This window comes from Cebus imitator, unplaced genomic scaffold (assembly GCF_001604975.1).
Source record: "Cebus imitator isolate Cc_AM_T3 unplaced genomic scaffold, Cebus_imitator-1.0 Scaffold69, whole genome shotgun sequence".
Taxonomy (NCBI): Eukaryota; Metazoa; Chordata; class Mammalia; order Primates; family Cebidae; genus Cebus; species Cebus imitator.
This window is the reverse complement of record NW_016107384.1, coordinates 2395625-2423286: the sequence shown is the minus strand read 5'-3', so window position 1 is coordinate 2423286 and position 27662 is coordinate 2395625. Positions and strand designations below refer to the sequence as shown.

Sequence of the window (27662 nt, the reverse complement as noted above, 5' to 3'; positions counted from 1 at the left end):
GTCGTGGCTCACTGCAGCCTGCAACTCCGAGGCTCAAGCAATCCTCCCAATATAGCCTCCCAGAGTAGCTGGGATAACAGGTGTGCACCATCATACCCAGCTGGTTTTTTTCTTTTTGTAGAGATGAGGTCTGACTGTGTTGCCCAGGCTGGTCTTGAACTCCTGGGCTCAAGCAATCCTTCCACCTTGGCTTCCCCAAATGCTAGGATTACAGTTATGAACCACTGTGCCAGTTTTGTAAGGCGGAAGGCTTGGTTATTGGTATGAAATCTAAAAAATAATTTTTTTTCCTTTTTTTCTCAAAGGAGGTGAATGAAATCTTTTTTAATAGAGACATTTAGATCTGTAAATTTCCCAGTGAGCACTGCTTTACTTGCAGCCCATCAGTTTTGTGTTTTTATGTTCATTCATCTCTAAGTATTTTCTCATTTCCCTTGAGATTTATTCTTTGACCCACTGGTAGTTTAGGAGTATATTGTTACATTTTCACACATTTACGAATTATCCAAATTTTCTTTCATTGATTTCTACTTTCATTCCATTGTGGATCAAAAATATACCTTGCATGATTTCAAATCGTTTAAATTCCTCAAGGCTTGTTTTATGGCCTAGCATATGATCTATCCTGGAGGTCGTTTCACATATACTTGAGAAGAATGTATTTTTTTGCTGCTGTGGGGTAGAGTATTCTGTAGATGTCAGGTAGGTCTGGTTGTCATATTATCGTTCAAGTCTTCTGTTTCCTTATTGATACTTTCTAGTTTTGTCCTTTATTGAAAGTGGGTTATTAAAATCTTCAACTGCTATTGAGGAAATGTCTGTTTCTGCCTTCAGTTCTGTCTTTGTTTTGTATCATGTATTTTGGGGCTCTGTTTTGGGGTACATATATGTTTGTAATTTTTATATTTTCCTTTCAGATTGACCTTGTATCATTATGAAATATCTCTATCCCTAATATTTTTTGTTTTAAAGTCTTATATTAGTATAGCCCCTCTAGCTCTTTTGGTTTCTATTTTATGGTACTTTTTTCCATTCCTTTGACTTCAACTTTATCTGTGTCTTTGAATCAAAAAATGTGTTGTTGGTTGTTGTTTGCTTAGTCATTTGTTTATTTTCTAGCAACTTGGCCTCCCCACAGTACTTAGTCTCTGATCTCCCTGCTTAGATTTTTTAAATAATGTTTTTCTTTTATTCTGGCTAATGAGGGGTCTTCCCTGGGTTATCACCTACTTATCAGTCAAAGCTTGTGCTTAGCCTCCCTTACCAGTTTGATTTTTATCATTTACTACTAGATATGTGTGGCTTAGAGGCTGCTGTCACAGTTTAGAGTATTTATGTTTTTTTTTTGGTCCCACGTTCGTCAGGATACTAATAGCTTGAAGGTTCACTCCTGATTACTCCAAAGAGGGTATAGCGTTGGGTATGCACACAGTCTTCCAAACTGCAAGGAATGACTGGATGTTATTTTTAAGTTTTAGCTTCCCAGGAGTCAACCCTGAGCTCAAGTTATTCAGTGCCAGTGAGGATTTACCTTGTTTTCATAAGTCTCTGTGACTTTGCGAATGCTTTCACGTCTGTCCATCCTACATCTTACTCTAATTGTTCCTTACTGGGTGCAGCCTAGTGCATGTGCACAGGGTTTTTGACCTCCAAAATTGACTGTGATCCTCAAAGGGTCCTTCTTGGATGTCTCGTTTCTGATTATTAAAGTTCTGGCTGTTTTGCTTGTGTCATAGGGCTACCAGCTTCTCTTAATTGTTTTCCTCCAAACTCTGTTGCAAATGTCAGCCATTTCTGGCAGAACTGCTAGAGTTCTTTGTCCTTGTAAGGCTTTGTCTTTATAGCCTTATAATTACCCTGGGCAAAACCTGTCTCTCACTACACCTGACCTGGGGTCATGGACCAGCTTTTCCAGGAATGACAGTCACAATACAAATCAGCACTTGGGAAGAGTTGGCAGTCCCTGGTCTTCTCAGCTCACTCTTCCTGGCAGAATCTCTACCCTATGAGCAAGCCAGAATGGGGAAGATTGAGACCCTCAACATTTTGCTCCTGGAGCTTCTGCCCTAAGAGAGGGAGGGAGAGGAGACCTGGTTCCTTCAGCCACAGCTATCTAAAATAGATCTGTAACATGGGGCTGGAGAAGGATGAGAAATGCCTCTAGTAACCTCTCTTCCATGGTGAAACCATAGCCCCAGACTGGAAGCTGGAGGGAGAGGGAACCTCTGTCTGCTAGGCCTGAGTAGAATGCCCAGGGCAAAACTTCTGCAGCATCGAGCTGAGGAAGTAGGGCAAGGAAACAAGTTGTAATTCATATATCAAAAGCTCTGTGTTGTTACTGAGATTTAGTATGTTTTCTGGAATGAATATTTCCCTGTTTGCTCTGTGACTTTAGGACAATATACAGGGACTTTACGTGATGTTTTAAATTTTTTCACAGATAAGCTGTGTTTTGCTTGGGAGAAAGGCTATATAGATCCTTACTCTGCAGGTTTGGAAGTCTCCCCAACCCCAAATCATATTTTACTGCTTACACTATAATATACTAATGATACATCTGGCACACTGAAAGTTTGCCTAGTGCTTATCACCTAAAGTAAAATATCCCATTATTCAAAGCAGCTAAAACATGTTTCTTGCTGATATTGAACCCCACCATCATGATTTGGTAACTTACTCCAGATGTGTGGGAAAATCTGATTGTTGTACTAAATTTTTTAAAGAACTTTAATTCTTGTTTACTTGTTGTTGTTGCAGTTTTTGTTTGTTTTTTTTTAATTCCTACATGGTATGGTAGTGAAAACTTTACTAACAGTCTTAAAGTTTTTCAACCCAAGCTTTGTTAAATCAATCTTGAGTAAATGTAGCATGACTTAGCCTGGAAAGCCAAGTTTCAAAATCAAACTTCAAACAAGAAATTTGCTTTCATGAGTACTTTTAAATTTAGAGATAACTCAAAATAAAATGTCTAAGAACTTAGATATTGTATGCAAACTGCATGACTATGCTTTCATCAACTATGGATCACATATACAACAGTAGTGCCATAAGATTTTACCATATTTTTGCTGTGCCCTTTCTGTTTAGGTATATGTAGATACACAAATACTTCACAGTATGTTACAATTGCCTACAAATGGTGTGATCTTTTTTTTAATAGCTGAGAGTATTTCTACGGTAACATGTTGTACAGATTTGTAGCTTAGCAACAATAGGCTATACCTGATAGCCAAGGTGTGTAGTAGGCTGTACCATCTCGGTTTGTGTGAGTATACTCTATGACGTTCACACAATAACAGAATGGCCTAAAGACACATTTCTCAGAATGTATCCCTGTTGTTAAAGCAACATATAACTATGTATGTTTCTTCTTTTATATTGCAAGTACTTTGAAGGATCCCTTCTAAAATGAAGGGATTGCATTTTAGAACTAAGTAAGAGTATACTCATCTCTGTACTCTTAATTAGTTCCAAAATGCAGCCTCTTCAACCATGGGATTCGACTATATTGCACAACAGACAACTCTTAAGATGCTTTATGTCTTCATACCTATGTGTCCTTCCTGTTGCTCTTTCTCTTCATTTGTCAAATCTTTCTTACCTTCTTATAACTTAATATTATCTTCTCCTTTAAGTTTGTTTCTACAGTCAGAAGTGATCATGCCTGTCTTTTATTCCAATTCCAATTTTGTAGTAACTTTTTACTTACATTGCATTTATGTCTCCTTCGATAGACTGTAAGATCTAATTCTTTTTCATCATTTTATTTCTATATACTTTGTACATAGAACTTAATTGTTGGATGAATAAGTAGATAAAATAGTGATTAAATTAATGGTGTGATCTTTTTTTTAATAGCCGAGAGACACACAAGATTGCAGTATTTTATGTTGCTGAAGGACAAGAAGACAAACACTCCATTCTCACCAATACAGGAGGAAGTCAAGCATATGAAGATTTTGTAGCTGGTCTTGGTTGGGAGGTATTATTTTTAAATTATGAAATATTTTACTTCTATTTGAAAGCATAAGGTTATTTTTCTTTTTTTTTTCCTAGCTTATTTTAGAAGTATTATTTTGGAGATACAACTTAACAACTAGTTTATTATTGTTTCTGCCTTATATTTTGTCTGCACATACAGCAGTGGCTGGGACTTTGAAAGGTGTTGACTATTTTATGAGACAGTATTTTGTGAAAGAGTACTAAACTCATAGGTTTGTAAGATCTGGATTTTCCTTACAGCTGTGACTTCATTAGGTCCTAGGTCTTCAAACTAGGACCTAATGGCTACACAAAGGCTTTCCAGGAATATGTGAGTGTACTTAGTTTTGAGTTTCCAAATCCACAACTTTACTAAAACTAATGCTAGAAAACCCTTCTACAGTTCTCCTGTTTCTCATTTTCTGTCCTTTACTTTTTAAAAGAAAGGCATACTATTACCCACCCCAAGTCCTACATTGTCCCAGAGGGCTTTAGCTCCAACAAAATAGACAGTTCTAGTGGACATACTTTTAGGAAAAAGTCCCTGCCAGCAAAGCAAAAAATATTGAAAGTTGTTATACTTTATGTCATCCTACAAACCAACTGATGTCAAGGTTCCTGTACCAAATCTGTCTATCTTAGAATTATAAATCAGAAGGTAGATATTTGTCATGAGGATTTGTGTAAATATGTTTATTTGAATTGAAAAATGAAATAATAGACTTGTTCAAACAGAAAGCAAATCTGATGTGGCTGATTGGCTTATGATCGAGTTAATACCAAATATTTTACATATATTGAAGCAGCCAAACCTGTAGCTCCAAGATTTTGATGAAAATATATTTAAAGCACATATATTTATTATATAGTACACTGAAAATTGTATCCTTGGCTACCGTTTAAACTTCTGATGAAAATGTTTTTATTGTTTTCCGTTTAATATATATAGTTTCCCAAAATTGCTATAGAGAGTATATAAGCAAAATTATTGAAGACCACTGCATTAGACTGTAAGCTTCTAGAGGGCAGGCACTTTCATCTCGGTGATTTTTTTTTTTTAATTCCCAGTGCCTTTCACAGTGTATGATATGTGTAAGCCTTTAGTGTTTTGTATATGTTTTTATGGCTAATCTAATCTATTTTTTAATGATTTTTTTCTTTGGAATACATAGTTTATGTATAAATGTGTAGTTTAATTTCAAAGTATGTGAGTTTTTTTCTAGATACCATTGTTGATACTTAATTCTATCTCATTGTGATCACAGAATATACTTTGTAAGATTTCAGTAGTTTGAAATACAGCATATCCCAGTGTAGGTAGCCTATTCCCTTAAACTTGCGTATTCTGTAGTTATTGAGTGTAATGAACTAGGTATGTCATTTAATGGTCAAGGTTGTTGTTGGTAGTATTTACATCAGCATGTTTTTGCTTTATTTCTTTAAAAAATTTATTGCTACATAATAATCATACATTTTATGTGGAACATAATTTTGGTAAGTGCATACAATTGTGTGTTGATCAGTTCAGGGTATTTAGGATACCTATCACTTCAAACATTTATCATTTGTTTGTGTTGAGAAAATTTCAGATCTCCTCTTCTACCTATTTTGAAATAAACAATACATCGTTGTTAACTATAGTCATGCTACTGTACTATTGAACAATAGGACTTATTCCTTCTATCTCACCATATGTTTTGTATTCATTAGCCAACCTCTTTTCATCTGCACCCCCCCAGCTACCACCTTTACCAGCCTCTGGTAACCGTCATTCTACTTTTTACCTCCAAGAGATCAACTTTTTTAATTCCCACATACGAGTGAGAACATGTAATGTCTTTCTGTGTCTGGTTCATTTGTCGTAACATAATGACCCCCAATTCCATCTATACTGCTGCAAATGATAAGATTCCATTAGTTTTTGTGGCTGAATAGTATTGCATTGTGTATACATACCGTATTTTCTATATTCATTCATCTGTTGATGAATATTTAGGTTGTTTTCATATCCTGGTTGTTGTGAATAAAGCTGCATTAAATATGGTAGTGCAGGTATCCCTTTGATATACTGATTTCCTTTCCTTTGAATAAATACCCAGTAGTGGGATTAATGGATTATATTAACCTGCTCTTTTACCTTAAGTGAGTTAGTTACTTAAGCTCTGTGTGCCTCTTTGCTTTTTTTCAAAGTTAATATACTTTTTTACCAAACAGAGATGATGTGAAGTTCAACTGAGTTTATGTATGTGAAAATGCTTTGAAAAGTATAAAAAACATCCTAAGTAGGTTTTCTGTTAAAAAGTAAAATACCATAAAAGTATTAATAAAAGTAAGGGAGACTTGAAAAAGAAAAGTTGGGAAGATTCATACTTCTTAATTTCAAAACTTACTACAGAGCAATGCTAGTCAAGGTAGTGTGGATAGATCCTGGGGCAGAACTTAGGGGAAAAGAAAAGATAGTGTGGGACTGCTGGCAAAAGGATAGACATATAGATCAATGGAATAGAATTGAGAGTCCAGAAATAAATCCCACATCTGTGGTCAACCATTTTTGACAAGAGTGCCACAACTATCCAATGGAGAAAGAATAGTCTTTTCAACAAATGGTGCTAAGACAATGAGTCATATGCAAAGAATAATTTTAATATACAAAAATTAACTCCAAATGGGTCACAGACCTAAATGTAAGACCTAAAATTTTAAAACTTTAGAAGAAAATGCCGGAGTAGGTCCTCATGATCTTGGATTTTGCAAAGGATTTTTAGATAAGACACAAAGCATGAGCAACAAAGACAAAACCAGATAATCGTACTTTATCAAAATTAAAATTCTCGTGCTTCAAGGTGAAGTCTGATAAGAGACTAGTATCTAGAATATACAAACAAGTTACACAAATCAGTGATTAGAAGACACCCAATTAAAAAATGGTCAAAGGACCTAAACAGACATCTCTCCAGAAAAGATATATAAATGACTAATAAGCACATGAAAAGATGCTCAACATCCTTTGCCATCAGGGAAATGCAAAGCAAAACCATAGTAGGTGTCACTTCATATCCATTAGGATAACCACAATCAAAAAGTCAGGTAATAACAACTGTAGGCTAGGATGAGGAGCAATCTGAACCCTCATACACTGCTAGTAGGTAGGTAAAATGTGCAACCACTGTGCAACCATTCTTGAAATGATGTATATCCACACTACCTGTGGAAAACATTCTGGCAGTTCATCAAACAGTTAAATATAGACAGTTCTACATTTGACCACATGACCAAACAGTTCTACCCCAAAGTATATACCCAAGAGAAATGAAAGCATATGTCTATGCAAAAGCCTGGACCTGAATGTTTATGGTAGCATGATTTACTGTAGCAAAATGGTAGAAATAACCCAGATGTCCACACTAAACTGTGGTGTATTCAATAAAAGGAAATATTATTCAGTCATGAAAAGGAACAAAGTGATATGTGCTATAGCATGAATGTACCTTGAAAACATTGTGCTAAACAAAAGAAACCAATCATCAAGACCATGTATTAATGGTCCAGTTATATGTAATATTGATGATAGGTATATTTGTAGAGACAGAAAGTAGGTTAATGATTGCTTAGGGCTGGTTAGGGGCATGAGGGAGAAGGGGGGTGACAACTAAAAGGTAATGGGGTTTATTTGGAAAGTGATGAAAATGTTTTATAATTGACTGTAGTGATTATTGCACTTATCTGTGAGTATACTGAAATCCATTAAATTGTACGGAGGGGATTTTCATTTCTGGGAAGATGAAGTATATACACTTTCAATATTTTTCATGCTGAGTACAGTAAGCATAAGACATTACATATAAAACAAGCATAAGATGACTCTGAAAGATGGAGAGAAGACAGAATAACTAGAGAATTTAGGACTGAAAGATGACATAGTGGTACATTTTCTGGGTTTTCTTTTTTGCCTCATGTATCCCAGACTTAGAGCTGAAGAAGGCAACAACCTAGAAATACCAATGGGTGCAGACAAAACGTGCCAACCAAAGCCTGCTCTTTCTAGCCAAAGGACCAGGAAAGGAGAAACCTAAAAAGGCAGAAAAACATTTAGATAATAACTGCTCTACTCCAGCCAAACACCACAGAAAATAACTTGACCCCACCCCTACCCTGAAAGCAAAGGTCAGGTAAGGAGCCTAGACTTCCATCTTCATGAGGCTGTAATGAATCCCAACACCACACTGGGATAATATCAAATAGTGCCAGACAAAGTCAAGTAGAAATCCAAGACTTTCATGTCTACCAGTTAGTAATGAGTCTCCCATTCACACCCAAGTATCAGTGGCGACTACATGGGAAACGTAGAATTCCATGACCACCCAACATTACTGAGGTACCTACTCTCCTCTGGAGTCATTTCAGAGGAGGCCTTGTGGAGACTGAGGACTTTTACCATCACCCAGCAGTAGTGAGGTCACCCTTACCAGTGTGTCAGTGAAATCACATAGGAAGCCAGAACTCCTACCACTACATAGCACTAATGAGGACCTTTCCCGCTTTCCAGGTGTCAACAGAGGTTGGTAGAGAACATGTAATTCTGCCTTCACCTGGCAGAAACAAGTCAGCCCTTTCACCCTATTTTCTGTTATTTTCTCTGATAGAGCAGAGTCTTCAAACAACCAGCTAAAACAGAAATTTTAAATAAGATCTAGAGTCTCATGAAAATGTGTACATTTCAGTAAAAAATTATACGTCATACCCAGAACCAGGAAGATCTGAAACTAAATTTTAAAAAACCAGCAGATGCTCACACCAAGATGACAAATATTTAAAGCCACCTTGATAGAAATGCATCAGTAGGCAATTGGTAACACAATTCAAACGAATGAAAAAGTCTCAGCAAAGAAATAGAAAATGTGAAGAACAAACAAATGAAAGTTTTAGAGTGAAAAATGTCATAACTGAAATAAAAAGACTCTGTAGTTGCACCCAACAACTTAGGGGAGTGGGAATGGGGGTACAGAAGAATGAATCCATAAACTGGAAGATAAAACTGTAGAAACAGCCTAAACAGCAGAGAAAATAAAGTTAGGCTGGGCATGGTGGCTCACACCTGTAACCCTAGCACTTTGCAAGGCTGAGGCAGGAGATTGCTTGAGCCAGGAGTTTTGAGACCAGCCTGGGCAACATAGTGAGATCCCATCTCTACAAAAAATACAAAAATTAGCTGGAGACTTCACTCCTCAACAATTAAGAGAAAAATGAGACAAAATGAACAAGTAGATGGAGGAATTCAACAGCAGCACCTACCAACAAGACCTACATATGTTAAATACTCCACCCAACAATGGCAGAATATACATTGGCAGAATATACATTATATATATAATGTATATATGTTCTCAGAGAACATATACCATACACCAAGTAGATCATATCCTGGGCCATAGAACAAGCCTCAACAAATTTAAAAACATTGAAATCATAAGAGTATGTCCTTGAACTAAAATGGAATCAAACTTTAAATCGTTAACAAAAAGATAACAGGAAAATTTCCAAACACTTGAAAAGATTACATCCTACAGGATGTAATTCAATTCATATAACATTCTTGAAATGATAGTTATGGAAGTGAAGAACAGATGGGTGAGTGCCAGGGGTTAAGGAGGGGATAGAGTAGGAGGGAAGTGGGTATGGCTCACATAATAGGGTAACATGGGGGATCCTTGCATTGTTGAAAATGCTCTGTCTCTTAACCATGCCAATGTCAGTATCCTGGTCATGATAGAGTTTTGCACTGGGCGACTCCGGGTAACGTGTACATGGGATTTCTTTTTAATTTTTTCATTTCTTCAAGTGACTCTCCAGTTGTTTAAACAATAGAGATCAGCAAGTGTTCAGTGTTTACAGCGAAAAAACACTGAACTTTCTCCTTTACATTATCAGAGAATTGACTTGAAAATAAGTAACTTTCTGAACTAAAAACAAAACAAAAAATCTACCCGGAGATACCATTTGTCATCTATCAGATTTGCAAAGGTCATAAAGTATGATAATATACTCTATTTGACAGGATATGAGGGAAACAGGCATTCTCATACATTGTTGGTGGCATCTGTAGAGTGTGTTTTGAAATTAGAAGTCCACATGCCCTTTGACTTAAAGTTTCACGTTGAATTGTTTGTCCATAGCTCTACTTTCACAAATGGAACATGATGTGAGTTCAGTGTTCTTTGCTGCAGCATTGACTGTAATAGCAAAAGCCTGAAAACAACCTAAATATCCTTCAATTAGGGGACTAGTTAAATTATTGTACATCAGTAAAATGAACTTCTGTGAAGCCATGGAACCAAAAATGAGGAATCTCTTTATTCATTATTTTAAAATAAGGAGTATTTTTCAAGGTATATTAATTACAAAAAGCAAGAAACAGAATGTTTTATATGCATGTACTGTGTGTATATGCACACAAACATGCATGGATGTGTACACACAAGCATAAGAATTTATGCAGATATTTTTCTAAGGATACTTAAATTGCTTTCTGAGAAGGTAACAGTAGTTGCAGGTGAGAGATATGGAAGGAATAATTTTGGTATGCTTGTTTATACTTTAAAATTTCTAATTATGTAAATGTATTACTGAATTAATAAATTTTAAACTGGAAGAGATTAAGGTAATCTTATAGTAATGGCATAAAAATCTAACAATCATGTGTATGTAGCCATTATTAATACCATTATGCCATTCAGTAATGGCATAAAAATCTAACAATCATACATGTATTCAGCCAGTTATACTGATATTTGAGATGTGTTCAGTTCACATGGTGCAGGGACTTTTTTTTATAATTCTCCATTTTACCTGTTATTCACTTTTTTAAATTGTATAGCATATATATAAATGGTTTTCTCTAAGTAGGGAAATACAGGTGATTTTCAATTTTTTTTTCTTCTATGTTTTCCTAATTTTTTACAATGAACACAAATTCTTGGCTTCTGTGCATCACACAGGTTCAGGGAGTATCATCCAGTGCAACAACTCCAATATTAATGTGTATTATATTTATAATCAGAAAATAAAAAAAAATTTTAAATCTTTGTACAGATTACTTTGTTGTTTTTAAATGTAATTAAAGTATAGTTAAGTTCTGCATTTGTAATTTTTGTTGTGGACTGTGATAAGTACTAACAAATCAAGAAGCCAGTTTTACAAGTAAACACAACACACCAGATTAATCATTTTGTCAAACTGATATTACTATTTTAACTTTTCCCCAAACTATTTCCATACTTGATGTTTCTCTTCCTGACCTTGGTGTGCTATGACAGCCTTTATAATTTACCATTAACACCTAGTAGGCTAACAAAAGATGCATAGTGCACAGAAGTTGATATCTTTCCTAGTTAATGCCTACTTTTTTTTTTTTTTTTTGAGACAGAGTCTTGCTCTGTCACCCAGGCTGGAGTGCAATGGTATGATCTCAGCTCATTGCAACCTCCGCCTCCTGGGTTCAAGCAATTCTCCTACCTTAGCCCTCTGTGTAGCTGGGATTACAGGTGCCCATCACTGCGCCTGGCTAATTTTTGTATTTTTTAGTAGAGATGGGGGTTTCGCCATCTTGGCCAGGCTGGTGTCGATCTCCTGACTTCATGATCCACCTGCTTCAGCCTCCCAAAGTGCTGGGATTACAGGCGTGAGCCACTATGCCCGGCCATTAACTCTTACTAAGTAGAGATCCTCAAATCTTAATAAATACCAGTACAGGCCAGGTGCGGTGGCTCACGCCTGTAGTCTCAGCATTTTAGGAGGCCGAGGCGGGCAGATTAACTGAGGTTGGTAGTTAGAGACCAGCCTGACCAACATGGAGAAACCTTGTTTCTACTAAAAACATAAAATTAGTCGTGGCACATGCCTGTCATCCCAGCTACTTGGAAGGCAGAGGTTGCAGTGAGCCAAGGTCACACCATTGCATTCCGGCCTGGGCAACAAGGCAAGACTCTATCTCCAAAAAATTTAAAGAATAAACTGACATTAATTAAGACCATATACTGAAGAACACACACACATATATTTATAACTTAAAAAAAAAAAAAAAAAAAAAAAAAACAGTACAAATCCATTCTAACAATTCTAGATTAAGTTGGTTGATAACATGCAAAAGACTTCATTATTAATTTTTTCTTAAGCAAGAAGTTTGAGTCTTTCTCAATAGTATGTTTTTGTTTAATTAATTTATGTGGTTCTTCATTGCTTCTAGGTAAATCTTACAAACCATTGTGGTTTTATGGGAGGACTACAGAAAAACAAAAGCACTGGATTGACCACTCCATATTTTGCTACCTCTACAGTAGAAGTAATATTTCATGTATCAACAAGAATGCCTTCTGATTCTGATGATTCTTTGACCAAAAAAGTAAGTGCTGAGAAGTGCTTTTAAGTTAAAATGTTCATAATTGAGGCAATTAATACATAAAATACATAAGTAAGAAGTTGAATTGATCAAGCACTGTTTCTGGGTATAGTACACCACTCCACCCAATGCTGTCTTGAAAATGGGGTGGTTGTTCAGCAAACTTATGTTTTTCTTAAGTAACAAGATATGGCTAAAGGTTGTAGTCTTTTTTTAAAATAAATTTTATTGTGCATATTTAGGGTTTACAACATGATGTGGGATACATATAAATAATAAAATGGTTACTATGGTGAATGAAATTAACATATCTATCATCTCACATAGTTACTTTTTTGTGTATGAAAAAAGCAGCTAAAAATCTAATTTAACAAAATCCCAAATACCATACAATTTTTACTGTACATTAATTCTCTAGACTTGTTCATCTTACATATCTGTTACTTTGTATCCTTGATCTCTGTGTCCCCATTTCCTACCCCACTCCACCCCTGGTAACCACTGTCTTATTCTCTATCTCTGTATATTTTCTCCTTTATTTTTTTTAAATTCCACATATAAGTGATATCTTGTAATATTTTTCTTTCTGTGTCTGGCTTATTTCACTTAGGACACATAATGTCCTCCAGGGCCATTCATGTGTAGCAAGTGGCAGAATCTCCTTTTTAACATTGAATAATATTTCGTTGTATGCATATATACCACATTTTATCAATTTGTCCATTGATGGACAGTTTTGGTTATCTTTGTTATTGTGAATAATACCGAAATGAAATAGGAATGCAGATATCCTGAGGAGGTGGTCGTTTCATCTCTTTTGAGTATATACCCAGAAAAAGGATTCCTGGGTCAAATGATAGTTCTACTTTTAATTTCTTTAAGAACCTTATTACTTTTTTTTTTCATAATTGCTGTATCAAGCTACATTCCTACCAACAGTGTATTAGTGTTTCCCTTTCTCCACATCCTTACCAACGTTAGTTGTGTCTTGCCTTTTTGGCAATAGCATTCTAATGAGTATAAAGTGATATCTCATAGTGGTTTTAATTTGAATTTCTGTGATGATTAATGTGATTGCTGAGTACCTTTTCATACACCAGTTCACCATTTTTATGTCTTTGAATAAATGTCTGTTTAGGTCCTTAGCCCAGTTTTTAATCAGGTTATTTGTTTTTCTGCTATTGACTTATAAGACCCTTATAAATTTTAGATATCAATCCCTTAATAGATAGGGTGTTTGCAAATGTGTTTTCCCTCTGTAGGGTGCCTTTTCATTTTATTGACAATTACCTTTGTTCTGCAGAAGCTTTTTAGTTTTATATAGTACCATTTATTTATTTTTGCATTTGTAGCCTGAGCTTGTGGTTTGATGTCCAGAAAAATCATTGCCAAGGCCAATGTCAAGGAGCTTTTCTTCTATGTCCCCTTCTGGGTTTCATCTCTTATGTTTTGGTCTTTTCTCCATGTAAGTTGATTTTTGTGTGTGGTGTAAGATAAGGATCCAGCTTTATTCTTTTCCATGTAGAAATGCCATTTTCCCCAGACCATGTTGAAGAGACTATCCTTTCCCTATTGGTCTTCTTGGTCCCCTTGTCAAAAATTAGTTTGCTGTATATGTTTGGATTTATTTCTGGGTTCTCTGTTATGTTCCACTGGTATATGTTTCTGTTTTTATTCCAGTACCATACCATTTTGATGACTGTAGCTTTGTAATATAATATTTATTTATTTATATATTTATTTTTGAGACAGGGTCTCTCTCACTCTTTCACCCAGGCTGGAATGCAGTGGTGCAATCTCAGTTCACTGTAGCCTTGATCTCTGAGCTCTAGTGATTGTCTCTCAGCTTCCTGAGTAACTGGAACTACAGGCACTTGCCACCATCCTGGCTAGTTTATGTATTTTTGGAAGAGATGGGGTTTTGCCATTTTTCCCAGGTTGGTCTCAAACTTTTGGGCTCAAGCAGTCCTCCCTCTTCAACCTCCAAAAGTGCTGGGACTATAGCTATAAGCCACTGTGCCTAGACTGTAATATAATTTTAAAGCAGGGAATATGATGCCTCTCTGTGTTTTTTTCTGTTTAGCTTTGGCTATGTGAGGGGTTTTTTTGTGGTTCCATATGAATTTTAGAATTGATTTTTCTATTTCTGTGAAAAATGCCATTGGAGTTTTTATGGGGATCCATTAAATTTGTGTATTTCTTTGGATATTATGAACATTTTAACAATATTCCTTCAATCCAAGATATCCTTCCATTTCATTGTGTATTAAATTTCCATCATCAATGTTTCACATTTTTCAGAGTACAAATCTTTTACCACCTTGGTTAATTTATTTCTAAGTATTTTTATGCTGTTGTAAGTAGGATTGTTTTCTTGATTTTTCAGCTAAGTCATAATTTGTATATAGAAATGCTAGCAAATTTTGTACGTTGATTTTTGTATCCTGCACCATTACTGAATTCATTTGTTAGATGTAACATTGTTTTTGTGGACTCTCTGGGGCTTTCTACATAGCAGATCATGTTATCTGCAAATTAAGATAATTTCACTTTTTCTGTTCTGATTCGAATGTCTTACATTTCCTTTTCTTGTCTGATTGCTCCTGCTAGTACTTCCAGTACTGTCTTGAATAGATGCAACAAAAGTGGGCATCTTTGCCTTGTATCAGATATTAACAGAAAGGCTTTCAGTTTTTCCCCATTGGTACAATGTTAATGATGGGTTTTTTATATGTTACCTTTATTGTGTTGAGGAACTTTCTTTCTATACCTAAACTGTCAAGAGTTTTACCCAATAAATGATGTTGGACTTCGTTTAATGCTTTTTCTGTAACAATTGAGATGATCACATAATCACATAGTTTTTAACTTTTATTCTGTTAATGTGATATATCACATTGATTGATTTGTGTATGTTAAATTAGCCTTTCATGCCAGGGATAAATCCCACTTGATCTTGATATATAATCTTTTTGATATGTTGTTGGATTGGTTCAGTTTGCTAATATTTTATTGAGGATTTTTGCATCAGTGTTTATCAGAGAAATTAATCTGTAGTTTTCTTTCCTTCTGGTATCTATGTGTAGCTTAGGGATCAAGGAGATGCTGGCTTTATAAAATGTGTTTGGAAGTATTCCCTCTTACCCTGTTTTTTGGAAGCTTAAATACTGGTAGTAATTCTTTGAATGTTTGGTAGAATTCAGCTGTGAAGCTGTCTAGTCCTGGGCTTTTTGTTGAAGACTTTTAATTAATTCTTCAGTCTCATTGTTATTGTTCTTTTCAAGCTTTCCATTTCTTCCTGATTCAATTTTGGCAGGCGGTTTTCTTCTAGAAATTTATCCATTTCCTATAGGTTACCCAATTTGTTGACATACAGTTGTTCATAATAATCTCTTTTATGATCCTTTTTTTTTCCTTTCCGAAGTGTCTGTTGTAATGTCTCCACTTTCATTTCTGATTGGTTATAGTCTTAACAAAGAATTTACCTTCAAGAAAATAGGGATATATTAGCCTGTTTTCACACTGCTGTAAAGATGCTACCTGAGTCCCAAAGGATTATAAAACATTCAATTATAAAGACATACACAACGTATGTTTATTGCAGCACTGTTTACAGTAGCAAAGACTTGGAACCAACCCAAATGCCCATCATTGATAGACTGGATAAAAAAAATGTGGTGTATATACACCGTGGAATACTATGCAGCCATAAAAAAGCCATGTCCCTGCTGGAAACCATCATTCTCAGCAAACTGACACAAGAACAGAAAACCAAACATCGCATGTTCTCATTCATAAGTGGGTGTTGAACAATGAGAACACATGGACACAAGAAGGGGAACATCACACACCAGGGCCGTTCAAGGGGTCAGGGGGAGGTGCTAAGGGAGGGATAGCAAGGGGTGGGGGAGGTTGGGGAAGAATAACATTAGGAGAAATACCTAATGTAGATGATGGGGGAATGGATGCAGCAAACCACCATGGCACGTGTATACCTATGTAACCTGCACAATCTGCACATGTACCCCAGAACTTAAAGTATAATTAAAAAAAAATAAAGGCTGGGGGCGGTGGCTCATGCCTGTAATCCCAGCACTTGGGGAGGCCAAGGTGGGTGGATCACCTGAGGTCAGGAGTTCGAGACCAACCTGTCCAACATGGTGAAACCCTGTCTCTTAAATAAATAAATAAAATTGAAAGATATTACCTGAGTCTGGGTAATTTATAAACGAAAGAGGTTTAATTGACTCACAGTTCTGCATGGCTGGAGAGGGCTCAGGAAACTTAAAATTGTGGCAGAAAGCAAAGGGGAAGCAGCAAGGCTCGTCTTACATGGCTGCAGGCAAGAGAGCAAACAAAGGGGAAGTGCTGCACTTTAAAACTATCAGCTCTCGTGAGAACTCATTCACAAGAACAGCATAGGGGATACTATCCTTCCTCATAATCCAGTCACCTCCCACCAGGTTCCCTCCCTTGACACATGTAGATTACAGTATGAGATGAGATTTAGTCAGGGACACAGAACCAAACCATATTAAGGAATATAACAAATTAAAAGATTTCTGTGTTTACATTGGTAGAATGATATTTCAAGGCCCTTAGATATTTATGTTGATTGAGGGAGAGGAAAATAAAATAGAAATTATTCCAGGCTAGGCATGGTGGCTTATCCCTGAAATTCCGGCACTTTAGGATGCCAAAACTGGAAGATTGCTTCAGCCCAAGAGTTTGAGACCAGCCTGGGTAACATAGCAAGACCCCCTACCAAAAATTTAAAAATTAGCCAGGCATAGTGGCATGTACCTATAGTCCCAACTACTCAGGAGGCTACTGTGGGAGGATTGCTTGAGCCTGGGATGTCCAGGCTACATTGAGCCATGATCACACCACTATCCTCCAACCTGGGTGACAAAGTGAGACTCTGTCTCAAAAAAACACATACATACATCCAAAGCACTTGAAAGATAACATGCTGTATCACATACATTTGAGCTAAAACTAATATAGCAAATAAGAGTTATTTAGTTAAAATAAATCTTGCTACCTTAGAATCTATAAGGGATATCATAGAATATTGATGGCACACTTAACTGTTAAAAAAATTTACACCACCATTTTGGTGTAGCTCACACAGCCATTGAAAAGTCATTGTAGCTACAGAGATACTTCAGAGTACAGCTGTATGTATTCAGTACAGCTCATATTTGGTTTTGTTAATGAGAAACATTTTTATAAGTGAAACTTTATCCAACATTTCTGCTTTACTTCTTCCTTCTCCTCCACTTTTTTCTGAGTCTGTTTGTTTTTCCTCCAGGGTTTTACTGAAAATCCTATCCTCAGTTTATCTGAAACTATTACTAAATTTAACCAACTGAACATAATCAGCCATTCTAGTTGATACTGTGTTGTCTGATATCAAATCTCTTCACACTTCACTAATAAGCTATGAAACAGGGTTGTTTAACATAGTCTCTTTAAAAGGAAGTTTAGGGCTCTTTATAAATCTTTTGTAAGATTTGATTGACTACTGTATTGGTCCGTTTTCACATTGCTATAAAGAATACTGAGACTGAGTAATTCATAAACAAAAGAGGTTTAATTGACTCATAGTTCCATATGGCTGGGGAGGGCTCAGGAAACTTACAGTCATGGTGGAAGGGGAAGCAGGCACATCTTACATGGCAGCAGGCAACGGAGAGTGTGAGCACCTGAAGGTGGAACTGTCAAACACTTATAAAACCATCAGATCTCAAGAGAACTCATTACCACTACAACAGCATGATCCAATCACCCCCCACCAGGTTCCTTTCTCAATACCCAGTGATTACAATTCAAGATGGAGATTTTGTTGGGGACACAAAACCAAACTATGTGAGCTACTTTTTATGCCTTTTGTTTACATTTTAGAATATTGCTACAAATTGCCTGATCAATGGGTAATAGCTAGGAAAACTAATATATGGGTACTAATTAGAGTACAGTGAGTGCTAGGGGTAGTGGTAATTAATAAGTCTAGGGAAGCATATTCAATACGAAGTTTGCTATAGAATTTTTTGGCATACACTTTTTAGAAGCACAAGATGAGCCATGAATACTGGTAATAGTATATGATGTTAAATAGAATCGGAATAAAGTAAAGGTTCGTTAAAACTTCATGTAAACTATTTTTTCCATGAACTCATTTTAAATCTCTATGAAAATAAATCATACCCAAATTAGAGACAGTTGAAGTACAGTATAAAAAGATAAATAAGCCAGGCACAATGGCTCACACTTGTAATCCCAGCACTTTGGAAGGATTGCTCGAGCCTAGGAGTTCGAGACCAGCCTGGGTAACATAGTGACACCCTGTCCTTACCAAAAAAATTGGCTAACCAAGGTGGTATGTGCCTGTAGTCCCAGCTATTTGGAGGCTAAGGTGGGAAGACTGCTTGAGTCCAGGAGTTTGAGGCTGCAGTGAACCAAGACTGTACCACTGCACTCCAGCCTCAGTGACAGAGTGAGACATTGTCTCAAAAATAAATAAATAAGTAAATAAGTAAGTAATTTTAATCATGGCTCCATGGATACAACTTTTAAACCCCAAAGTAGAATCTAAAATTGATAGTATATTACTATTCTACTGCCCTACAACAGTGACTGTCTTAGTAATCGGTACCCTTTCTTTTCTTATATATGTCTTTTTTAAACGTTATTTATTTTTTAATTAATAAATTGAAATTGTGTATATTTATGGTATATAACACGTTTTGATATGTGTAAACATTGTGGAATAGCTAAATCAAGCTAATTAAAATATGCATTACCTCACATACCAGTTTTTCACGGTGAGAACACTTAAAATCTATTCTCTTAGCAATTCTCAAGTATACAGCATGTTGTTCTTAACTATAGTCATTATGGTGGCAATAACTCTCTTTAACTCATTCATCTTAACTGAAATTTTGTGTCCTTTGACCAGCTTCTTCTCCAGTTTCATACTGTTCCCCATAAACTTTGATTCCCTCCATTTAAGGAAAATGACATATGATGAAACCAATTGTATTTTATCATCAACCTTATAATGTAACTATGGAGGAAATGACATTATTTGAAGGCCTGCTGTTTGCTTAAAGTCACAGCTTCCAAGAACCTATTGATGACATTAAGTGAGGACTTATTGTACTCTTTCTATGAGTTTAACTTCTTTAGATTCCACTTAAAAGTGAGATTATGCATTGTCTTTTTGTGCTGGCTTACTTTACCTAACACAGTGTCCTCCAGGTTGATCCATGTTTTTATAAATCACAGGATTTCCTTCTTTTTTGAGGTTGAATGGTGTTCCATTTTAAATATACCACATTTTCTTTATCCATTCATCAACTGATGGACTCTTGATTGATTCCATATCCTGGTTATTGTGAATAAGGCTGCACTGAATGTGAGTGTAGATAATCTCTTTGACACACTGATTTCATTTTCTCTGGATATATACCCAATAGTGGGATTGCTGGATCATATGATAGTTCTAATTTTAAATTTCTCGAAGAACCCCCATACTGTTTTCCATAATGGCTGTACTAATTTAAATTCCTACCACCTATGTGCCAACGTCCGCTTTTCTCCACATCCTTGCCATTACATTTTGTCTTTTTGATAATAGCCATTCTAATAGGTGTGAAAGAGGATATCTCATCATGGTTTTAATTTGTAAAAATTAATAGTATCTTAGATTGCAAACCTAAGAGTGGAACAAAGTAGATTATTTTCTATTAAAATGCCTTTTTTATTAAAGAAAACTATGTCAGCATATTTTTACTCCACTGTATTAAACTTGGTAATTACATGGGACTTGATACTTTATTCCTGTGACCTTTGTAGAAATGTCAAATAAGATGTCTGTTTTCCTCAGAATAGGCATAAGCTTCCTTAATTATTTTAAAAGGAAGCATTTGAAATGGATGTTTAACAATCCTTTATCGTAGCAAATAAGACAAATTTTAGAGATGATAGCACCATTTAAGAATTGTTGGCCCTGCACGGTGGCTTGTGCCTATAATCCCAACACTTTGGAAGGCCAAGGCCAGCGGATTGCATGGCCAAGAGATTTCAACCATCCTGGCCAACATAGTGAAACCTCATCTGTACTAAAAATACAAAAATTAGCTGGGTGTGGTGGCGCACACATGTAGTCCCAGCTATTCGGGAGGCTAAGGCAGGAAAATTGCTTGAACCTGGGAAGCCAGGTTGCAGTGAGCCAAGATTGCACCACTGCACTGCAGCCTGGACAACAGAGCGAGACTCTGTCTCAAAAAAAAAGAGTTGTTAAAGGGAGTTCTAATTAAACTTGTACACTGAAATGCTGACAATTTTATGCACTAAATTTATTAGAGATTAAGTTCATTTTAACCATTTTTGAAATCATTTTTAACAAATTGATTGACTTTAAGTACTCTTACAGTATTTTGCAACCATCACCACTATCTCTTTCCAGAACTTTTTCATTTGGTTCAAAATATTTCTTAATTTCTTTTGAGATGCCTTCTTTGACCCATGCGTTTTTAACAAGTATGTTGTTTAATCTCCAGGTATTTTGGGGTTTTCCAGCTATCTTTCTGTTACTCATTTATAATTTTCTCCCCTCCCTCCCGCCATCATCATCCTCATTTCTAATTTAATTCCACTGTTTGAGAGCAGACATTTTATGATTTCTGTTCTTTTGAATTTGTGAAGGTATGTTTGATGGCCCACAATACGGTCTATCTTGGTGAATGTTACATGTGAGTTTGAAGTTCTGTCAGTTTTTGCTTCTTATGTTTTGATGCTTCATTGTTAGGCACCTACATGTAAGGATCACTATGTCATCTTTTAGTATTGACTCCTTTATTATATGACCCCCCTCTTTATCCCTGATAACTTACTTGCTCGGAAATCTGTTCTGTCTGAAATTAATATAGCTACTCCCGCTTTCTTTTGATTAGTGTTACCTGGTGTATCTTTTTACTTTTAGTCTATATTTGTCTTTATAGAGAGTTTCTTGTAGACAGTATATAGTTGGGTCATGTTTTTAGCTCCATTCTAGCAATATCTTTTAATTGGTATATCATAACATTGATGTTTAAAGTGATTATTAATATAGTTGAATTAATATCTAGTATATTCTTTACTGTTTTCTATTTCTGTCTACTATATTCTACTTTTTCTATTGTTGCCCGTGTTCTTTGTTCCTATTTTTTTCTCTTATGCTTTTTCTGCCTTTTCTGGTTTTAATTGAGCATTTTATGTGATTCCATTCTCTCTCAACATATTAATTATGCTTCTTTTTTTAACTTTTTTAGTGGTTGCTATAGAGTTTACTCTGTACATTTATAGTTAATCCACGTTCCAAGCCCACTTTCAAATTACACTATACCAGCTGGGTGCAGTGGCTAACACCTGTAATCCCAGCACTTTGGGAGGCAGAGGTTGGCAGATCAGTTGAGTCCAGGAGTTCAAGACCAGCCTGGGCAACATGATGAAACCTCATCTCTATAAGAAACACAAACATTAGCCAAGCATGGTGGTGGTCACCTGTGGTCCCAGCACCTTGGGAGGCTGAGGTGAGAAGATCACCTGAATCTGGGGAGGTTGAGGCTGCAGTGAGCCAGGATCACACCACTGCACTCAACTTGAGTGACAAAGTGAGACCCTGTCTCAAAAAAAAAAAAAAATTACACTGTACTGCTTATATATTTCTGCTTGCAGTAATAACACAGTATTCCTAATCCCTCCTTCCCATCCCTTATATCATTGCTGTCATCCATTTCACTTGTTATAAGTATATGTAAGCCTATACATATGAATATGAGCATAAATATTAAAATACATTGCTGCTATTATAAAACTATGTTCTGTTAAACTAATTATGACTAAGAAAAATAAAAGTTTTAATTTACCCTCATTTATTCATTCTGTCATGCTCTTCCTTCTGTTATGTAGATCCAAGTTTCTGACCTAAATGTTTTTCTTCTCTCTGAGGAACTTGCTTTAACAGTTCTTGTAAGGTAGGTCTACAGGCAGCAAACTCCCTCAATTTTTGTTTGTCTGAGAAAGTCTTATTTCTTTTCCACTTTTGAAGGATAATTTCACAGAGTACAGAATTCTAAGCATGTGGTATGTTTTAGCTCTCTCTCAATAAATATTTCACTCACCTCTCTTCTTACTTATGTAATTTCTGAGATGTCAGAAATAATTTTTATCCTTGCTACTCTGTAGGTAAGATTTTTTTTCCCTCTGCCTTCTTTGAAGAATTTGTTTTTTCTCCTTGATTTTTTGAGTTTAAATACAATGTACCTAGGTGTAGTTTTTTGACATTTACCCAGCTTGGTGTTCACTGAACTTCCCGGATCTGGGTTTAATGACTGACACTAAGTTGAGGAAATTCTCAGGTATTATTGCTTCAAATACTGCTTCTGTTTCTTTTTCTCTTTCTTCTTCTTTCAATCCATTATATGTATTTACATCTTTCATGGTAGTCCACAGTTTTTGCATATTCTGTTCTGAATATGTCTTTTTTCTCTTTGCTTTTCTGTTTTGGGGGTTTCTATTCAGATATCCTGAAGCTCAGAGATTCTTTCCTCAGCTGTGTCTAGTCTGTGAATGAGCCTATCCAAGGTATTTTAAAATTTCTGTTCCAGTGTTTTTTTAATTCTAGCATTTTTTCTTGATATTTTTTCCTAGAATTTCCATCTCTCTACATACCTTGTCCATCTGTTCTTACATGTTGTCTACTTTTTCCATTAGAGCTGCCTAGCATATTAGCCATAGTCGTTTTAAATTCCTGGTCTGATAATTCTAGCATCCCTGCCACATCTGACTCTGGTGCTTATTCTGTTCTGACGCTTGTTCAGTCTCTTTTAAAATTAAAGACTATGTTTTTTTGCCTTGTAATTTTTTATTGAAATCTGAACATATGCTAGGTAAAATGAACTCTGGTAAACAGGCCTTCAGTGGTATGGTGGTGAGGTGTGGGGGAAGGGAAAGCACTCCATTGTCCCACGATTAGGTTTCAGTCTTTTGCTGAGCCTGTGGCCCTGGATTGTGAATTTCACCAGTGTTTTTCAGTCCCTCCCCTTAGATGGGATAGTATGACATTCTGAGGAGCCAGAGTTGGCTATTATTCTTCTCTCAGGTAGGTTAGGCTTTGGTAAAATAGTTTCTCCTGAGGGCAGGCCTTTTAAAGAACAGAATGTTTTGGTGTGTTTCAAATAATTGTTTTTCCCCTCCCCCTCCACAAAGCAAGAGGGTATTTTTCTCTATTATTCGCCATAAGGACCTGGTAGGGCTCTTGGATATAAAACTCAAAAAAGTAGGGGAGTTTCCCCCTAAGACTGGTTTCTTCTGGAGTTTTTAACTCTTAGATTTGTCCACACTGAGCTTCTAGCAGTTCAGTTTTAATTCAGATTTTCCTACGCTGGCACTATATCCCATCAGTTGGCTGTGATTATCTGTCTCTCTCCAGTCAGACGCCAGGAATGGGGAGGGGAGCATTTGTCCTGTCACTTCATATCTCTGATGTGTCTAAAAAGAATTGTTGATTTTCAGTTTGTTCAGCTTTTTACTTGTTAGATCAAAGTGGTTACTTCAAACCTTTATATACTGTGCAAGAAACCAGAAGACCCAGAAGTCTTTGTGTTTTATTTTTTTTGTTCCAATTTAAAAATTTTTTCAAACTGCAACTTTGTACCCATTAAACAGTAACTCCTGATTCCTCCTTCCACTAGCCCTGGTAACCTCTAATCCACCTGTTCTATGAATTTGCCAGTTCTAGGAACCTCATATACGTGGAATCATACAGTATGTGTCCTTTTGTGCCTATTTTACGTGGCATGTTTTCAAGATTCATTCATGTTATAGCATGCATCAGACCTTTATTCCTTTTTAAGGCTAAATATTCTGTTGCAAGTATATACCTCATTTTGTTTATCCATTCATCTGTAACTGGAAATTGGGTTGTTTCCACCTTTTGGTTCTTGTAAACAATGTTGCAGCAAACATTGGCATACAAATATTTATTTCAATCCCTATTTTCAATTTAGCTATATATACCTAGGAGTGGAATCACTGGGGTCATATGGTAATTGTATATTTAGCTTTCTGAGAAGTTGTCAGACTGTTTTCCACAGCAACTGCATCATTTAACATTTCCACCAGGAATGCCTAAGGGTTGCGATTTTCCCCATCTTTGCCAACACTTGTTATTTTCTGTTTTTAAAAAAAATAATTATAGCCATAGTAGTAGGTGTGAAATGATATTTCATTGTGGTTTTGATTTGCATTTCTCTTCCAATGATATTGAACATCTTTTCATGTTCCCTTTGCTCATTTGTATATACTCTTTGGAGAAATGTCTTATTTTCTCTAGTAGAAATTTAAATCAATTTAAGTAAAATCTACTCTGTCAATGTCAAACTAAAGCCATGTTTCTACGCTATATGTATGTATGAACAATGTCGTCATATATGTCCTGACACTGCCATTCTCCATCAAGAAACAATAGCAACTTTTAAGTCCAGCAGAAAGGGTATTTTTATTTGACCTCATAATTCAGTATAATTAGCCTAAACCTTCTTTTCATAGAAAATTTTTAAAACCTTATAAACATTCATTTCTCTATATGCTGATGTTTCCCATTTCCCTATACTTAATGACTCTTGCCTGTAATCTGTTCCTCAGAGTTCTAGTATATAAAATTCTAAGTAGCAGGCTTATATTTTAGTTTTATTTTAGTATCACTTTATTTTTGATAGGTTAAATGTTTAAACTTAATCGTAGAAGCCAGTAGTCTTATACCAGTTCTCCTTTATAAAAAATCACTTTCTGTATTGGTATTTTTTTCTCCTGAATTTAATAAATTCCACATTAGTGGTAATAAGTTGAGGCCTAGAACATGTGTCCTATTATAAATGAACAATTGGATATCATTAGGTTGTCCCCCCTGTCCTTTGTACATATATCTTTAGGTGTGTTAATCCATTCAGTAGACACATTAATGAGCACTGGTTGAAGTGTAATATTGGAGGAAGTAAGGCTTGTTGACCTCAGCAAGGAGTTTAATACTTCTAATTAAATTAGATAGTCGGCAGTCAGTATAAAGAAATAGCCATGCCTCTGGCAAGCTAGAATTATTTATGACTCTGCTCTTTTGCTTTAAACTTGGTAGGAGAAAATCATTTATATTCATTTTATAGAAACTAATTTTAGTTCTGACTTTTTATTTAAAATATGTGATTTGTAAATTATTTTCAAACATTTTATTTTCTCAGAATGAGAAGTAAATATCCTTGGATCTATTTAAATGTAGCATTTGTATTTCTTGTGAAGAGAAGGCTTTTTCAAGGCTCAAGACAGTGGCAGCAGAATATTTACAACATAGACTGTACTTCTTGAACAAATTAACCAAATATTCAGTCTACTGAGTTTTTCTTAGGAATGTGGTACCACCATATAAAAATCCTGATATAACTCCAGTCCAAGCAGTCTGTTCTATAAATTATCTCTACCTGAGGAAGATTGATAGAAAATGGTTAAAAATAATTTCCACTTAACTGAGTGTATTCACCCCTAAAAATCAAAAGTGCTGCAAGCATTGGTGTAAAGTGTTCACAGGAGCCTGTCTCATTTCCTCCGTCTCCTTGTTCTAGCCACTTGCTGATACTCTGCTTCATAGGTAGCTGAATCATCCTTTTAGAAGTTTGATGAAGATCAAGTTGAGATAATTGTAACATACTTAGTTGAACTCTCTTGTCTGTCTTTCATTTCCTGGACCCCCCAAAATAGGGGGAAAGAAGCACTTTATTTAAGTCCATTTCCTCTGAAATCGTATTAGTGTAATGGAAAGTGTTTCATTTTCTGTCTTGAAATTTAGTCGTAATAGTTTTGCAAATAAATGAATGTTGTAGTGCTGCTTGGTCTGATTTTTTATTTTAAATCTGTTTTTCTTTATTTTGTACAGAACTATATGCTAAATATAGTCTGGAAATGCATTTGTTCAAAAAACAAATTTAAGGAATAATTTTTTTAATTTTTTCATTATTTTAGTAAAAGTGAAGTTAGGATTGTAGTTAATAAATGCTGTGAAATTATACTCATTGTTTGAGTCCCAAATATAACCTTATAGAAAAAAACTCTGCCTCTACCTCCAATTTTTACATATAAACTTCTGATGACAAGAATATAAGATTGAGAAAGCAGAAAATATAAGTGGTTCAATATAACTTTATCTCACCACAGTGAATGTTATCATGTGTGTGAGATAGCAGTGGCCTGTCATTGTATAGGGAATAAAATTCTAATTCCCCACTATGGCCCTGCATGATTTGGCCCTGTCAGCCTGCCTACCTCTTGATCTCATCTCCTGTCGTTTTCCTTTTAATTTACCATCATCTGGACTCACTGACTGTCATTCTAACCTTCCAGCATGTCAAACTTATTCATATCTTAAGGGCTCTGTACGCTTACTATTCTCTCAGTTTTTAATGTTTTTCTCCACATTATCAGGCTTTCTCATTCTAATTGTTCTGTTCTCAAACTCACATGACAGTTTCTCAGAAAGACCTTTTTAGACATCCTAGCTAAAGAAGCCCTCTTCTACTCAGGAACTTTATCATATGACCCTATATTATTTTCTTCATAGAGTTATCTCCATGTAAAGTTAGATTACTTGTTTATTTTTGTATATGTTTATCTGACTCCTCCCACTAGAATATCAATGTCATGAGAACAAGGATTTGTCTCTTGCTTACTGCTACATCTCTAGCACCTAGTACCAGGCCTGTTGGCATTTAACAAATGTCTGTTCGGTGAATTACCACAGCTACCATAGCCACAAATCAAAAGATCTATAGACACCTTTGTCTTTATCAAAGTGACAATTTAAATAAATGCCATAACTGCAGATAATTATACTTTTATGCTATGCACTAGGTAATGATAGGGAAAAAATGCAAGATAAGTATTGTTACATTATCTTTTTAATAGCAATATTGGCTGGGTGCAGTGGCTCACGCCTGTAATCCCAGCACTTTGAGAATTTGAGGTGGGTGGATCATAAGGTCAGGAGATTGAGTCCATCCTGGCTAACACCGTGAAACCCCATCTCTACTAAAAATACAAAAAATTAGCTGGGCATGGTGACACATGCCTGTAGTCCCAGCTACTCAGGAGGCTAAGACAGAAGAATCGCTTGAACCCAGGAGTTGGAGGTTGCAGTGAGCTGAGATCTCACCACTGCACTCTAGCCTGGGCAACAAAGCAAGACTTCGTCTCA

At 35.8% G+C, this 27662-nt stretch overlaps 1 protein-coding gene across 1 annotated transcript in view; it reads left to right on the top strand.

Moving 5' to 3' along the window:
* Positions 1-27662, top strand: part of RALGAPA1 (Ral GTPase activating protein catalytic subunit alpha 1) — a 285382-nt gene that overhangs the window by 216577 nt on the left and 41143 nt on the right. Inside the window, exons 35-36 of the mRNA XM_037739396.1 lie at positions 3859-3982; positions 12224-12379. Of these exons, the coding sequence (XP_037595324.1) occupies positions 3859-3982; positions 12224-12379 (280 nt within the window). The remainder of the gene's footprint in view (positions 1-3858; positions 3983-12223; positions 12380-27662) is intronic.